The sequence below is a fragment of the Nylanderia fulva genome, unplaced genomic scaffold (genome assembly GCF_048542155.1).
Source record: "Nylanderia fulva isolate GAGA-0341 unplaced genomic scaffold, ASM4854215v1 Scaffold105, whole genome shotgun sequence".
Classification (NCBI taxonomy): domain Eukaryota; kingdom Metazoa; phylum Arthropoda; class Insecta; order Hymenoptera; family Formicidae; genus Nylanderia; species Nylanderia fulva.
The window spans coordinates 41616-57215 of record NW_028189248.1 but is presented as its reverse complement, the minus strand read 5'-3'; the positions used below and the strand labels follow the sequence as shown (position 1 = coordinate 57215).

The 15600-nt window shown below is 30.6% G+C and overlaps 1 protein-coding gene across 4 annotated transcripts; it reads right to left on the bottom strand.

Moving 5' to 3' along the window:
* Positions 1-6966: 6966 nt before the first annotated feature.
* Positions 6967-15600, bottom strand: LOC114935122 (15-hydroxyprostaglandin dehydrogenase [NAD(+)]-like). 4 transcript variants are annotated; one of them, XM_029307862.2, is made up of 3 exons: positions 13753-13819; positions 11533-11752; positions 6967-8069 (listed from the first exon to the last, which is right to left on the bottom strand). In XM_029307862.2, the coding sequence occupies exons 2-3, from the start codon at positions 11695-11697 to the stop codon at positions 7245-7247; spliced, it is 990 nt and encodes a 329-aa protein (XP_029163695.2). In that variant the 5' UTR covers positions 11698-11752; positions 13753-13819; the 3' UTR covers positions 6967-7244. The 4 variants fall into 4 exon arrangements, with proteins under 4 accessions (XP_029163695.2, XP_029163697.1, XP_085340865.1 ...); XM_029307864.2 differs by having other exon boundaries at positions 11570-11752; XM_085484739.1 differs by having other exon boundaries at positions 11533-11749; positions 13753-13809.

Genomic DNA, 15600 nt, shown 5'->3' with positions numbered 1-15600 from the left:
TTTTTGTCTTTTTGTCTGATAATATCGCTTATTATAAAGCCATTTGCGATTAGGATCCAATCTTTTTTGTCTATCTCGTTCATACTCAAAGTTTTTTGAATAACGCATACGCTTTTGTGCGCGTTTATTTTCTAAATCTTGTTCATATCGATATCGATCTTTAATGCGTACATCTTCTAAGTTCCGTTGATATCGATTACGCTTTTTAGCGCGATTGTCTTCTAAATTTTGTTTATAACGATCACACTGTTTAGCGCGATTGTCTTCTAAATTTTGTTTATAACGATCACACTGTTTAGTGCGATTGTCTTCTAAATTTTGTTTATAACGATCACACTGTTTAGCGCGATTGTATTCTAAATTTTGTTTATAACGATCACACTGTTTAGCGCGATTGTCTTCTAAATTTTGTTTATAACGATCACACTGTTTAGCGCGATTGTATTCTAAATTTTGTTTATAACGATCACACTGTTTAGCGCGATTATCTTTTAAATTTCATCTATATCGATTGCGCTGTTTAGCGTGATTGTCTTCTATATTTTGTTTATAACGATCACGTCGTTTAGCGCGTCTATCTTCTAAGCTCTGTTTATACAGATCGTGCTGTTCAATGCAATTATTCTTGGAATCTTGCTCATATAAATCATGTTGTTTAGCCTGATTTTGTTCTAAATCTTGTGAATAGACACATAAGTTATGCTCACAAAACGATTTTCTTTTTGACGCCACATACATGTATAATATACATAATATAACTTACATTATCTATATACATGTATTCCAGATTTGTGTTTTCAGTTTGCATATTCGAAAATTTAATTTGCCAAACATGCATTCGTCGAGTGCATCGATAATCTGAATTCCTTCCGCTTCGTTCCAGTGATTATCTTTTATATTATTGTTTCTCCAATAGGATAAAGTTTCAGCGGACGTCGAAAATATCGAATGATCTGGTTGTTTTTCTTTCAGATAATTTTGTACTTCTAGTGCGATATTATCCAAAGATTCTAGTATGTACACATAAGAAACATCCTTTTGGATTTAAATAATTAGTGCCACAATAACCCAGCTAGAAATGATAGTTAAATCAACGTCGAATCGATGTCGAATTGGTCGAATCGATATCGATTCGACGTCTTTTCGACCGATTATTTCTGACTAGGAATGGCAGCCCACTCCATAAAGTTTGTTTTATGTGATTTTTTATTTCATTCCATTTCTTTTTTAAATCATATTTCCTAATAGAGTGAAATAGTTTCGCGTAATAATCTCTTTCGGTTAAATCGCCAGTTCTAAAAAATCGATATAATTTCTCTATTTTTATTTAAATTTAAATTCAGTCATGTTATAATATCATCAATCAAACATCTTCGATTTAAATTTTATTAATCGTTACACATAGTTAATTAATGGAAATAGAGAAATTATATCGATTTTCTTAAGTCAATCATTAATGGAAGAGATTCGCATTAAATTTGCTATATTTAATCGTTAATTATATACTTTTTAATTGTTTCTGCTCAAATCAATTGTCAATTGAATTGTCTTCGATTGAATCTGTTTTTTTCAATCGTCCATTAAAGTCTACAACTTCTAATTAAAATTAACTCATATTAATCGTTTAATTGAAAAACTTTCAATTAAATTAGCTTGTATTAATCGTTTAATCAATCGCTCTCCGATTAATTTCGTTTCTATCAATTGTCAATTAAATAACCTTCAATTGACTTCGATCATATTAATCGTTAATTAAGCGATCTTCGATTAATCTAGCTTATATCAATCGTCATTGTAACAATCTCTAATTAATCTTTCTAAAATTAATCGTCAATTCAAAATATTTTGATTACATTTGATTACCTCTGTTTGTAATTAAATGTCATAATTAATTAAAAAAGTAATTAATTAATCAGCATCTCTGAGTGGGTCCTATTATTACCCACTATAATAGTTGTAATTTTACACAAAATTTTTTTACAGTGTATTCAAACTAGATTTTATGTTTTTCATTTATTCAACAATTTTCATTGTGCAAATTTTAAAAAGTATAGGCACTGTTTTTTATTTAATTCAATTTAATTCATATATATATGTATATGCTGATGATATTACTACTATATATCAATTAACAAACAGTATTTAATCATGTTAAATATCGAGTATACATTGATCATAATTTAAAAAGTCTCATTGATGCCTCTGATTATATAGTATTAAAATCTTGATGAATAATAGAGCTAATTGAAAATAATACGAATTGGTTTTTCGACACGACACGATATAATCGATATACATAATATGTAATTACATATACGTGGTATAGACAGTAAAATTGTATTATAATTATAATAATTGATTTTTAAACATATTATTTGATATAAATTTAACGTATAAGACGGGCAACAAGAGCCAAATCGCGGATGACAATGCGTTATCCTAACGAAACTAAATAATTTTTCGTTAGAATTAAATACCGGTGCACAAGACACCAAATTTTTACTTGGACACGGCCAAGATTTTAAATATGAAATAATCTCATATTTTGAGATTTAATTTCAATACCCCTTTTAACCCCCCTACGGAAAATAAATAAATTATTGCAAGAGAAAAATATAGATCCGAAAATCGCTGAATCGGGAATCGAACCCGAGACCTTTCGCTTGCCGGGCGACTGCTCTTCCAGCTGAGCTATTCAGATCTTTTTTAATATTTACTAATTTTAATATTATTTGATAATTGTTCACTTATCAAACATTATATTAGACATAAAATTTTCTTCTAATTATAATATTATTTTTATCTACAACTTGTATATTTGTTACATGGCATTATATTGTTGCGCCCCCGTGTTACGCCCCTGGATCTACATCTTTGTATCGGGTGATACTTTTCGCGGGATCAACTCTTTACGCTTCCGGGAGATCGTCGTCAAGGGAGTTGTTGTTAAACAACTAAGGGTCTTCTTCTGTTTTCGGGAGACATGACAGTTTTGGTCTAGCGGTCGCATCGTGCGGACGTTTTCCGAGACCGGAGCTTCTTTGCATTACGAATGCACTATTTGTTATATTTCATTGGTTTCGTGTATTGGTTCCTCATATTAAAGTTCATTTCCCTATCATGCGAGTGTCTTTATTTCGCGCGCGAGTGAGAGTGACTGTGTGTGAGTGACTGAGCGAGAGGCGTCCCGAGGACGCAACATTTTGGGGGCTCGTCCGGGATCAAAACCGAAAGAATCGCATCTTCCTGAGAGAACGCCAAAATGACGACTCAACATTCGCCGAAAGCGACGCGTTCCCGAACAACGATGAAGGAGATAGACGAGACGGATGCGTTGCAGACCGCACTGCGAGAACTACGAGAAATGCGGGCCGAACGAGAACATCAGCAAGCTCGCTTTGAGACTCTTCTCCGAGAGAAGGACGAACAGCTGCACCAGCTCGAATTGAGGATCTCCTCGCAGCAAACTAACCAGCTAAGTCCTTCTAATATAAGAGCTTCTGGGGATACACGACTGAATTTAGCTTGCGCGAGTACCGCGAGTGCCGCGATAGCCGCGAGTGCCGTGATAAACGCGGGTGAGACGACCGGTGACTTTCGTGCGAAAACGGGCTTAAAACTGAAGCCCGATACATTCGATGGAAGGGTTCCGCTGCGGGAGTTCCTCTCCCAATTTCTTTTGATAGCTGTTGCGAATAATTGGGATGAGAAAGCAAAAATGATTACTCTCGCTGCAAATTTAAGGGGAAAAGCTCGGTCCGTTTTAGAAAATGTCGAAAATTTTGAAGAATTAACATTCGCGGAATTAAAATCAAAATTAGAGTTGCTTTTTGAAGACGGAAACTTGACGCAAAATTATTACTATCTTTTTACGACACGGAAACAAAAATATGGAGAGGATTTCGCTTCCTTTGGAGCCGAACTTGAGAGACTGTCGCGTCTGGCTTACCCCGAATGTCCATATGCGGTCCGCGATAAAATAGCATGCGCGCAATTTGTCTCGGCATTAATAGACGGGTTTGTCAAAAGAACCCTTCAACTGGAGGGAATTACATCCTTAAATTTGGCTATAGAAAGAGCTAAGGCCATAAAAATAATTCAGGGGGATAGTTTTGATAGAAAAAGAGACAATTTTAGTAATAAAGGAAATTACGGCAAAATAAGTCAAAATTATCAAAAGGGAGAGAGGAGCGACGCGCGAACCGATTCCGAAAAAAAGAAAAGCGAACGGTTTGACTCGAAAGGGGAAGCGCAAGCGAACAACTTTTCGGCCAAAGAGAAAGAATGTTGGTCTTGCGGGAAGATTGGGCATTTGCGTTTTCAATGTCCTGAGGCGAAGGAAAACTAGAGGTAGTTGAATTTTTCGGGGAAAATTCAATTCTTACAGAAAACGCCCCGACGTCCAATTTTGTTGATCTCATTGATTGTAGTGTTAGAAGGACCTTTCTCTATTGTAAAGAAATTCAACGATGTGGTGTACTGCATTCAGAAGACACCCAGACATCGGAAGAAAGTAGTGCATGCAGATAGATTAGCTCCATTTTTAGATAGAAATATTGATTGTTAATTAGAAATAGTACAAAACTCAAATAAAGATTGCTAGAAATTGGAGAGTTGTGTTTGTGTGTATATTTGTAAGTGCATTTTTTTTAATTGGTGAATTTATTCTGCGTAAGGAATGTTTTCTTTTCTAGTTGGAAATTTTTAAGAAGAGGCTTGCCTGAGTTTTTGTTACAAGAGAATTCTCTGAGGAAGTTCCTGCGACCATTACTCATCGAGGGCAACTGGCTCCTTTCAATTGAGAAGACCGTCTCATCTTCAGAAGATTGGTCATTTGGTTCATCACGTTGAAGACTGTCCCTCTCGTGGTTTTTGATCCGTGGTTTTCCCACGAGACTGAGGGCAAATGCCGGGACAGAGACTTAGGGTGTTCACGAGGAACGTTGGGTCCACGGAAGATATTCCCCCCCTTTGTCTGAAGATTTATGGACCATTTCGTTATCCTTCCGGGAGACGGCGAGTATAGTGAAACCGCGAAGACAGCAGGGATATCTTCTATCAACTCGACTGTTATAGGAAAAATCTGGCCAATTTTTCTTCAAAAAAACAGTTCGAGTACGGAGAGGAGGAGGGCGAAGCTCGGTAACCTGTAGCAGCAGCTAAGGGAGAGCAGGATTCGTCCGGACAGTGTAGACGCAAAAAGAGAGGGACCAGGCGTTTCGTTCGGTAACCTGTAGCAGCAGCTAAGGGAGAGCGGAGTATCGTTGGTGCCCTAATAGCAGCGTCAGAGTCCTGGGTCTTCAATCTCCGTGAGAATTGTCGGGACGACAATTTTGAAGAAGGGGGGCAGTGTTGCGCCCCCGTGTTACGCCCCTGGATCTACATCTTTGTATCGGGTGATACTTTTCGCGGGATCAACTCTTTACGCTTCCGGGAGATCGTCGTCAAGGGAGTTGTTGTTAAACAACTAAGGGTCTTCTTCTGTTTTCGGGAGACATGACAGTTTTGGTCTAGCGGTCGCATCGTGCGGACGTTTTCCGAGACCGGAGCTTCTTTGCATTACGAATGCACTATTTGTTATATTTCATTGGTTTCGTGTATTGGTTCCTCATATTAAAGTTCATTTCCCTATCATGCGAGTGTCTTTATTTCGCGCGCGAGTGAGAGTGACTGTGTGTGAGTGACTGAGCGAGAGGCGTCCCGAGGACGCAACAATATAATATAATATAACCTATATAATATATATAATATAAATCTATTCTTAATTATACAAAAGTATAATTTTCTGAATATCTCATATGTATATACACATAATAAAACAAACATGTTTAAAGTAAATATTAAATTTTTGTTTCTCTGTTTTCAATTCTTGTGATATGCATTTATTATAATATAATATTAATAAAAATTGATATTAATAAAATTAATATGATATTAATAAAATTTGTTGAAAAATTGATAATTTTATAAAGTTTAAATTTGCACTTTTTTTTACATAAAGTAGTTTTTGAAAAGTTAGATAAATGTATATGTATATGTGTATGTATGTACTCACTCTCCTACATTTATTTCATAAAATTTAAAAAATTTTTTTGGAAAATTCAAAATTTTATAATTTACCGATCCAAATGGTGTTAAATTCAACACCAAATATCTTTTAATTATACTTTATTCATGTAAAAATAGTTGTTCAATATTCCAAAATTTGTGATAAATAAAAATGCATACTTCTTAAAAAAATTTATGAAAAATGAAGTATTTTCACGGATCATTGCTAAACTCAATATTAATCTTTCTTAAATAATAGTCTATTCACATGTAAACAAATTTATCCCCATATCTTAAAATTTATAAAAGTTAGAGCAACAAGTCATTTTTTAAAAAATTCAAAATTTTATAAAAAATAAACCCTTTCATCGAACCTCGTCAAATTTAATACAAACTATTTTTTGATGATAATCTATTTATATTAAAAAAATTATCAAGATATTTTAAAATTTACGTAAGTTAGAGCAACCACTGACATTTCTAAAAAAAATAAAAATTTTGTAAAAAATGAAATACTTTATGAATTTTTCTAAAAATTACAGTAAATAAAAGTGTAATTTTATTTTACTTGTATGCCAAATTGAAGTGCTGCCCTTATAAAAATTTATCACTAGTAACGCTAATTTATCACTTATTTCGAGTACTTAATCACTTATTTTGAGTGCTTAAATTACTGTATATCAGTATTTTAAATACTCGAAATAAATGATTAATTGGCGTTACTAGTGATAAATTTCTACAAGGGTGGAGGTCAAATAATTTTTAAAATATTTAAATCTAAACACAAATGTGGGTGTGCATATATGGTATACATACATACGTACACACAAAGTTTTTTTTTTGCAACTTACGTGATCTGAACAAATAAAATATTGCCGATAAATAATCGCATGATTCTATAAATAATTCTTAGAACTCTTGGAAATAAAGGTGTTATATTTTAATATTACATATCTTAGATTATTCATATTTTCCATATTCACATTTTCAATTTTACTTACTCATAATTAATACAATAATGTTTTATATTTAATCAATTACATCAATGTTACATATTTTCATTATATTAATTACGCATTAATGTTATATATTTATTGATTTTATCATATCAATTACATCAATGTTATGTATTTATTGATAGTTACGAATAAACTATTACTGTGCAAATTGATCAAGATAAGACAAGTTATAAAATGTTAACTTTCTACAGATAAAGATCGCTTTGAATAATGAGGAAAGTCTACGGCATAAGGTGATTTTTCATTCTCACTGACCCAGGCCGCTCCGTTTTCACCTTTTTGGATGAGAGCTAGCATCGCGCGACCCACGTAATCGACTGATTGAACCGAGCCAAGTAGAGCGTCAAACTTACTGGAGTATTTTGCATCGACTAAGGGGAGAAATCTTTTTTTTAAGTCGACAATTATTGCCGTCTTCGTAGTACCTGGACACATTATAAGAACTCGCACCCCAGTCTTGTCGTATAGACCTGCCAAAGATTGGCTGAATCCAAGAACGGCGTGTTTCGAAGCCACATATACCGGTGCTGGAGGATAAGCGATTAATCCAGCTATAGATGAGACGTTCACGATTAAACCTCCCTTGCCGCCTTTGTGTCTTCCCATGTGGTCCAGGGCCAGATACAAGTTGCGAATTAGCGCCGTAACATTGATATCGATCACCTGATGCCAATTGTGCTCATTCAAAATGCCAGCATTATTGATTAGAATATCAAGAGTCTCGAACGCATCAATGACTCTATTGAATGCCTTTTCTAGATCTTCTGCCTTTGCCACGTCACATGCAATGAAGACAGCACGGCTCTTTCCAAATTCCTTCTTCAACGTAGTCGCTGCATTTTCGCCATTCGATGTCGGCAAATCGATTATCGCAACACTTTTGGCACCATTCTGAAGTAATATTTCTGCGAATTTGTAGCCTAATCCGGCAGCTCCTCCGGTAATCATTACTGTTTTATTCCGTACGTTATCCATCTTGCTTGCAGAAAATCGTAATGCGTACTGCAAAGTTACTTATAGTAGTATGAAGTGTTGAATAAATGACGTAATGAGTTTCATAAAAATATATGCTTATCGCGCTGACTCGTCGTTCTCGATTCGTTAATTAACATTAGTAGGGATAAAGGAGTATTCGCTGCAAGTATTTTGAAATTATCTTTCGTATCATCGCTTATCAGTTATGTAAAATTTTATGACGTTATTTACATTTAAAAATTTATTTTGTGATAACTTTCCGAGAGACAATAGTCCATATATAAGCATATATAAATATATATAAGACAATATATGTAAATATATATGATTATCAAATTAAATACTTAAAACGTCGCTAGTGGTATTTGAAATAGGAACGATATATTTAATTCGACCCAAACTAGCCAAGAAAATTTTTTATTTTATTTCTACAATAAGTAGTGGAAATAAAATAAAAAATTTTCTTGGCTAGAGTTTGGGTCGAATTAAATATATCGTTCCTATATATATGATTATATATATAAATATATAATTAATCAAATTATTAAAACATAAATTGATAATAGGCCAACTGAACGAGCAAAAATAAATTATAAGGTCTTATATTACAACATATCAACATTAAAAAACCGCGAACGTTTCGACTGTACTACAGTCTTCATCAGTACAAAGATAATAACGAATGATCACATTATAAAATCATAAATTTAATATACAAAATAAGTAACATACTCGAACGGTATCAGCAATAGATGGCATTTTATAGAACCACACACGCAAATTCCGAAAAGTAATTTTATTAATGCTGTAAAATTTGTATTGACATCCACTTTTTTGTATTTAATAACACAATTTATAAACAAATGTTTGGAGCTCCTATGGGCTCACCTCTGTCCCCAATTATTGCTAATATAGTGATGCAAGATTTAGAGGCATCAATAATTAATAAATTGGATTTTGATTTAACATTTTACTTTCGTTATGTTGACGATATACAATAATTATGTGTACCTCGGCAGACAATATATCAAATGTTGTAGAAAAATTTAATAGTCATCATGACAGATTAAAGTTTACAATCGAACGAGAGGTTAACCGTTGTATTAGTTTTTTAGACGTTTCCATAAAAGTAATTGATAATACGATTCATTTTGATTGGTTTCATAAAAACACGTTTTCGGGTAGACTGCTCTCTTTTTTCTCGAATCATCCTATTTGTCACAAAATAGGGACAATATATAATTTATTAGACAGAGCTATATTATTATCACATCCTAGATTTTACAAGAAGAATTTAGAAATAGCCATAAATATATTATTATCTAACGGTTATTCTCTTGATCTAATTTTTTTGGAAACGAAACAAAGATTGAAACATCTTTTAGCTAATAAGTTAATCAAAACAGACACAAATGTTTTTACTAATGTTCGTAATAATAAAAATGAAAACATCAAATATTTTGTTATTCCTTATATAAAAACAATTTCAGAGTTAATCGCGTCAACAATAAAAAAGCCTGACATAAAAGTAGGTTATCGATGTATTAGGAAATTGAATAATATTATAAGGGTTCAGAAGAATAGGGACGATCGTTCAAAAATTTCTAATGTAGTTTATAAAATCAATTGTCATGACTGCAATGTTTCATACGTTGGACAGACAAAAAGACAATTAGGATCTAGACTGAAAGAACACAGAAATAATATTAGATTGGATTCTGAGATACACTCGGTTGTCTCAGAACATATCCTAAATAATGGACACACATTTGATTGGGATAATGTAAAAATTTTAGATCTTGAGAAGAATTATCTGAAATGATACATATAAAAGAGCAGCAACATGGCATTAATTCTAATAAGGACACCGAGTTGCTTGACGAAAGCTATTTTGATATACTTGGAAGACTGGCTGAGTCATAGTTCATAAAAACATTGCTAAAGAATTATATAAATAAAAATTTCTAACGTATCGAGGCACCAGTCTTGTTTCTGACTTTTAAGCATACTCATGACATCTTATACGGACGATCGTTTTATTCCTTTGACAATTTGTAAGTTGAATTTATATCTTTTTAATCGGTTCAGTTCTTATTTTATTAAGATCATTAATATCCAAAAATTTTTCTTAGCATAATCGTTATTCATTGAGTTTGTCGTCAAAATTTGGAAACATAGAAATTTTATCAAAAAATTGTTGGTGTGATGAGCGATTTACTGACATGTTTCCCGCCTACAAACGACGAATATGTTTTTGTGAATCTTTTGACCGCGTTATTCTTATTGTATATTGACCAATTAATTAATTTTTCGTTTCGTAAGTTTTGTAATATTTAATTGTATCTATAATTTATTTACACATTAAATGGGTTTATATTCGCGTTTTGACATCTGATATTAATTGTAAACATGTTTGATTGCTGTCCGTTTTTTATATTATCCAATCGAGTATGTTACTTATTTTATATATTAAATTTATGATTTTATAATGTGATTATTCGTTATTATCTTTGTACTGATGAAGACTGTAGTACAGTCAAAACGTTTGCGGTTTTTTAATGTTGATATGTTGTAATTAATAAATAAAATCTTATAATTTATTTTTGCTCGTTTAGTTGGCTTATTATCAATTTATGTTTTAATAATTTGTTTAATGTACACGAGCTTTTTATTTATTTTTTATTTTTATTTTGAATTTTAAATTGGTATATAATGAATATTTGTATAAATATATAATAATATATAATTTAAAAAAAGTGGAAGAATTGGAATTTTTATTAAATTTTTAAAAAATTGGAAGGACAAAAAGATAAATTCTAGTGCAACTAGTTCAACTATAAAAAACAGACCATGCAATTACATTATTAATATATGACTCAGACAACACAGAATATTTATAAAATATTTATAGAATATTTATAATAATTATTTTAATATTTTATAAATATTTATCATAAATATTTTTTATAAATGTTTTTGGAGTCTTAGATTCAATAGATCATAAATATTTATCATAAATATCAGAAAATATTTATGATAAACATTATGGTAAATATTAGAATTTTGATGGCAAATGATCCATTTTGACATCAAAATGATGTCATAATAATTACTGTGGCTATCTGGGTACTTTTTAATACCTATACCAGAAATTACAATAAATTAATGAGAGAATGACATTATTTTTAATATATAAACAAACAAATGGCCATGCTCACGATTTTCTTTTAGACGCTACATATTGTTACAATATACATTATATAACTTTACATTATCTATACATATGTATTCCAGATTTGAATCGTTCATTTTGCACGGTCGAAAATTTAATTTGCCAAATATGTATTCGTTGAGTGCATCATAATCTGAATTTCTTCCGCTTTGTTCCAGTGATTATCATATATATTATTGTTTTTCCAATAAAAAAAATGTCAGCGGACGTCGAAAATATCGAATGATCTGGATGTTTTTCTTACAGATAATTTCGTACCTCTATTGCGATATTATCCAAAGATTCTAGTACGTACACGTAAGATACATCCTTTAGGATTTGAATATTTTGTGCCACATTAATGGCAGGACGTTCCATAATCTGTCTTCCGACATATGACATATGAAATTTGAGCAACCTCTTTTTTAAATCATATTTCCTCATAAAGTGAAATAGTTTCTCGTAATAATATCTTTCGGTTAAATCGCAGTCAGTTCTTCTGAAAAATTTACATATTAAAACTGTGCAAAAACATAATCTATAAATATAAATTTAACATATATAAGATAGGCAATAAGAGCCAAATCGCGGATGACAGTGCGTTATTCTAAACGAAACTAAAATTTTTTTTCGTTGGAAGAGCAGTCGCCCGGCAAGCGAAAGGTCTCGGGTTCGTTTCCCGATTCTGCGACTTTCGGATCTATATTTTTCTCTCGCACTTTATTTCTTTAGGGGGAATAGGGGATACATGGAATTAAAAATCTCTTGTAGAGATTATTCCAATTTTATATCTTGGCCGTGTCCAAGTAAAAATTTGGTGCCTTGTGCACAGGTATTTAATTCTAACGAAAAAAAATTTTAGTTTCGTTTAGAATAACGCACTGTCATCCGCGATTTGGCTCTTATTGCCTATCTTATATATGTTAAATTTATATTTATATATTACAGAGCCTAGTTAAACTCTTAATAATCTATAAAGTTGTTAGCATTATAATATATTGAGAATCCTACCGTGGAGAATGTGTAAGCAAATTTTTAAGCTCATTGTTAAAAAAAGAAAATGTGGAAAATATTAAACCATAATAAATTTTCTGAGTAATAATATCTATTTCTAAGTGATTATCTAAATGAAATATATGTAGGAATTTCGTACAATTATCGATAGATTCAGTCTGACAATGCATATATCTCATTTTAGACACGTATTTTCTAAATTGTCTCGTATATTTGATAACCCATTTTTTAAAGTTTATGTTTTTCTCAAAAATTCTCTTCGTATTTTTCATAATTTTCGGACAATATGTCACAATATTTTTTTAAAGAAGGCCATTTGAAATTGAAACAAAAAATGATTTAATAAAGCTTTCTAATTATTATATATTAAAAGTATACTGTTGCATCACTAATCAAAATTCAGAGCAATACGTTTTTAAAATAACTATAAATTTTTATTTGCTTTATACATATTATATATTTTATTTGCTAAATACATATTATATGTATTTAGTATACTTCACAAATTAATCAGTAAATTTATATAATTTTATAATATTACAATTATTTTATTTCTATTTTATCATATTATACATTTGAATATTATATTTCTCTCGAATTTCTAATTATATTATATTATATATTTATTTGTTATATTATGAAAATGGGTAGAAAAGCACCGTTTACATGTGGTTTCAATAAAAATTTTTCAATTACAGAAAGAAATTATTTCATTATTTAATGTATTTATAAAAATTACTATTATGTGTAAGAATGTAAAATGGACAAAGGAAGGGTTTATTGTTAAAAATGTTTTTTTAATAGATTCACCTAATATCCATTGTTTATTAGTCTTTTTAACTGTTTGTTTTAATAATGTATATTGATTTTGTTATTAAATTTTAAATATAGAAATATATATATAATATATATATATTATATATATATATATATATATATATATATATATATAAAATTTATTAAATATCCCGAAAAGTATCACACTTTATTATTTGATTCCATATGTTAATCATTACGGATTGGAAATGAAAGAAAAGTAAATAGGTTATATGACGATTTTTGAACGATTTTTGTATATAGTCCAAAATTATAAAAAATCCATAATTTAATTATAGAAAATCGGTATATTTCTACAAAAAATACCATATAGACACCATATAAATACCATATAGACGCGCGCTATTGTCCAATTTTCTGTAAATGTATTTAATTTTGTTTTGAAACAATAACTGTTAAGCAAATGTAACTCACAATGCAAATCGGGATCTTGCGGGAAAAGGTACCAATATTTATGAGAATTGACTTGATTTGCTCTTTTTAAAAAATAATTATTTAGTATATACTATTTTATTCTATTTTATTAGAATATATTTTTTATATTTGTGATTTTTAAAATAAAATTTTCAAATATACATATATATACAAAACTGCGATGATGCAATGTTTGATCTATTCATGCAAAATGTGGAAACAACAAAGAATTACCTTTAAAAAAATTTCTTTTCCATATACTGTAGATAGTCGGCTGCATAATGAAACTGTTTGCAGACGCATCGGAAATTAATGATATCCTCGATGGTGATATCCTTGTAGCCGAGAATGATGGATATCAATTCGTCTGGTAAGGATGTTATCGATGCCATCATAACAAAAATTCGAAAAAGAGCACTATAGAAAATTATTGTATATATATTGAAGTTATTGCAACAAATTATTCGTGTATAATTATTAAATTCGTATAACACGTGTTCAATGTGAACGCTATACGGACGTTGTTCACGCTCTGTCCACTTTTCTTCTGAAATTTATACCTGTAATCCTCTCCGTTGTGCAGTATGTTACGTGATGTACCATACGTATAAAAGAGAATAAAATAATATATATTGTTGGAAATTCTATTGTTCTATTTTCACTCTACAGTAAACTTTTAAAACAGAGGAATAAGACATAATATTTAGTTCGCGAGTTTGCATAGCCAATGGTAAAAAAAAGAAAAGAATATTACAAATACCAGTGTATATACAGAATAACAACCCAGATAGCCACAGTAATTATTATGACATCATTTTAATGTCAAAATGCATCATTTGCCATCAAAATGATGCATTTTGATGTCATTATGCATTGATTGTCATTATGATGTCATTATGATTAAGTAAGCATTGTGAATAAATATGAAAATTAATTAATCGGGCAGTAATTTTGATATTTGAATTGCATTATGTTAAATTTTCGATATTAACAAAATTTATATTATCAATTACAAGATGTCCCGCAACGTGATATCCACAGTGAAACATTGTATGCTTGGGATAAATATAATTGGGATAATAATAATTAAAAATTAGTTTTTAATTATTATTTATTAGCAATCGGAATTCAAACTTTTGTGACTGGCATTACAAAAAATAATTACATGCGTTGTCATAGTAAAAAAATTAATGACCTAAACCACAGGTCGAAATGTCATGATATTTCTATTTTAATAAAGGGCTTATTGTCCAGTATTGGTCGTCTTTTGAATGTTACATACTTAATTTTGATAAATACATTTTGTTTGAAAAATTAAGGCTCATTGTAGATTGAAAATGGAACAATAGAATTTCCAACAATAAATTTTGTTTCCTTTTTCTGTGTATGGCATATCATAAGACAATGTGTACGACGGAAGGGACTACTTTAGGTTCTCAGCTAGAAATTTGAGAAGAAGAATGGTCAGAGTGTGGACAAGGTCCGCAGTAGAGGTGCTCATTTTTTCTATAGAATTGATTTTTCAGATCAATTTAGATCGCCAATTTAAGAATCATTGATTCACGACAAAATCAGACCTGAAAAATCGATTCAGATAAGATCGCGATTCAAAATCGGTATGTAAAAAACAGTTTAAAAATTTAAAAGCGCATATTTTTTATACAAGTAATGAAAAATTGACAAAACAAATATAAGAAATAATAAGAATATTTTTAAGTCAGCTCTCCAATTTTTAAACCACCATATTCATCTTGACTAAAGAACCAAACGCGATGTTATTGCGACAGATTAAGATAAGAAAATTTGGAAACTAAGGAATTTGAATCCTATGGTTATCTCAGAAATTCCCCTTGTTCCTTCTCTTAACATTCCCTGTAAAGAAATAGACGAGAAAAATATTGGTCCGAAAGTCGGCTGAATCGGGAATCGATTCCCGTGTATTGTAAGAATAATATTTTCTATGATAAAAATGTTATAAATCATTAATATTATATAATAAAATTAATATAATATAATTAATGAAATTATTTTTAAACATATGACACAACATATAATTATAGATACATTGGCAAATATTCACAA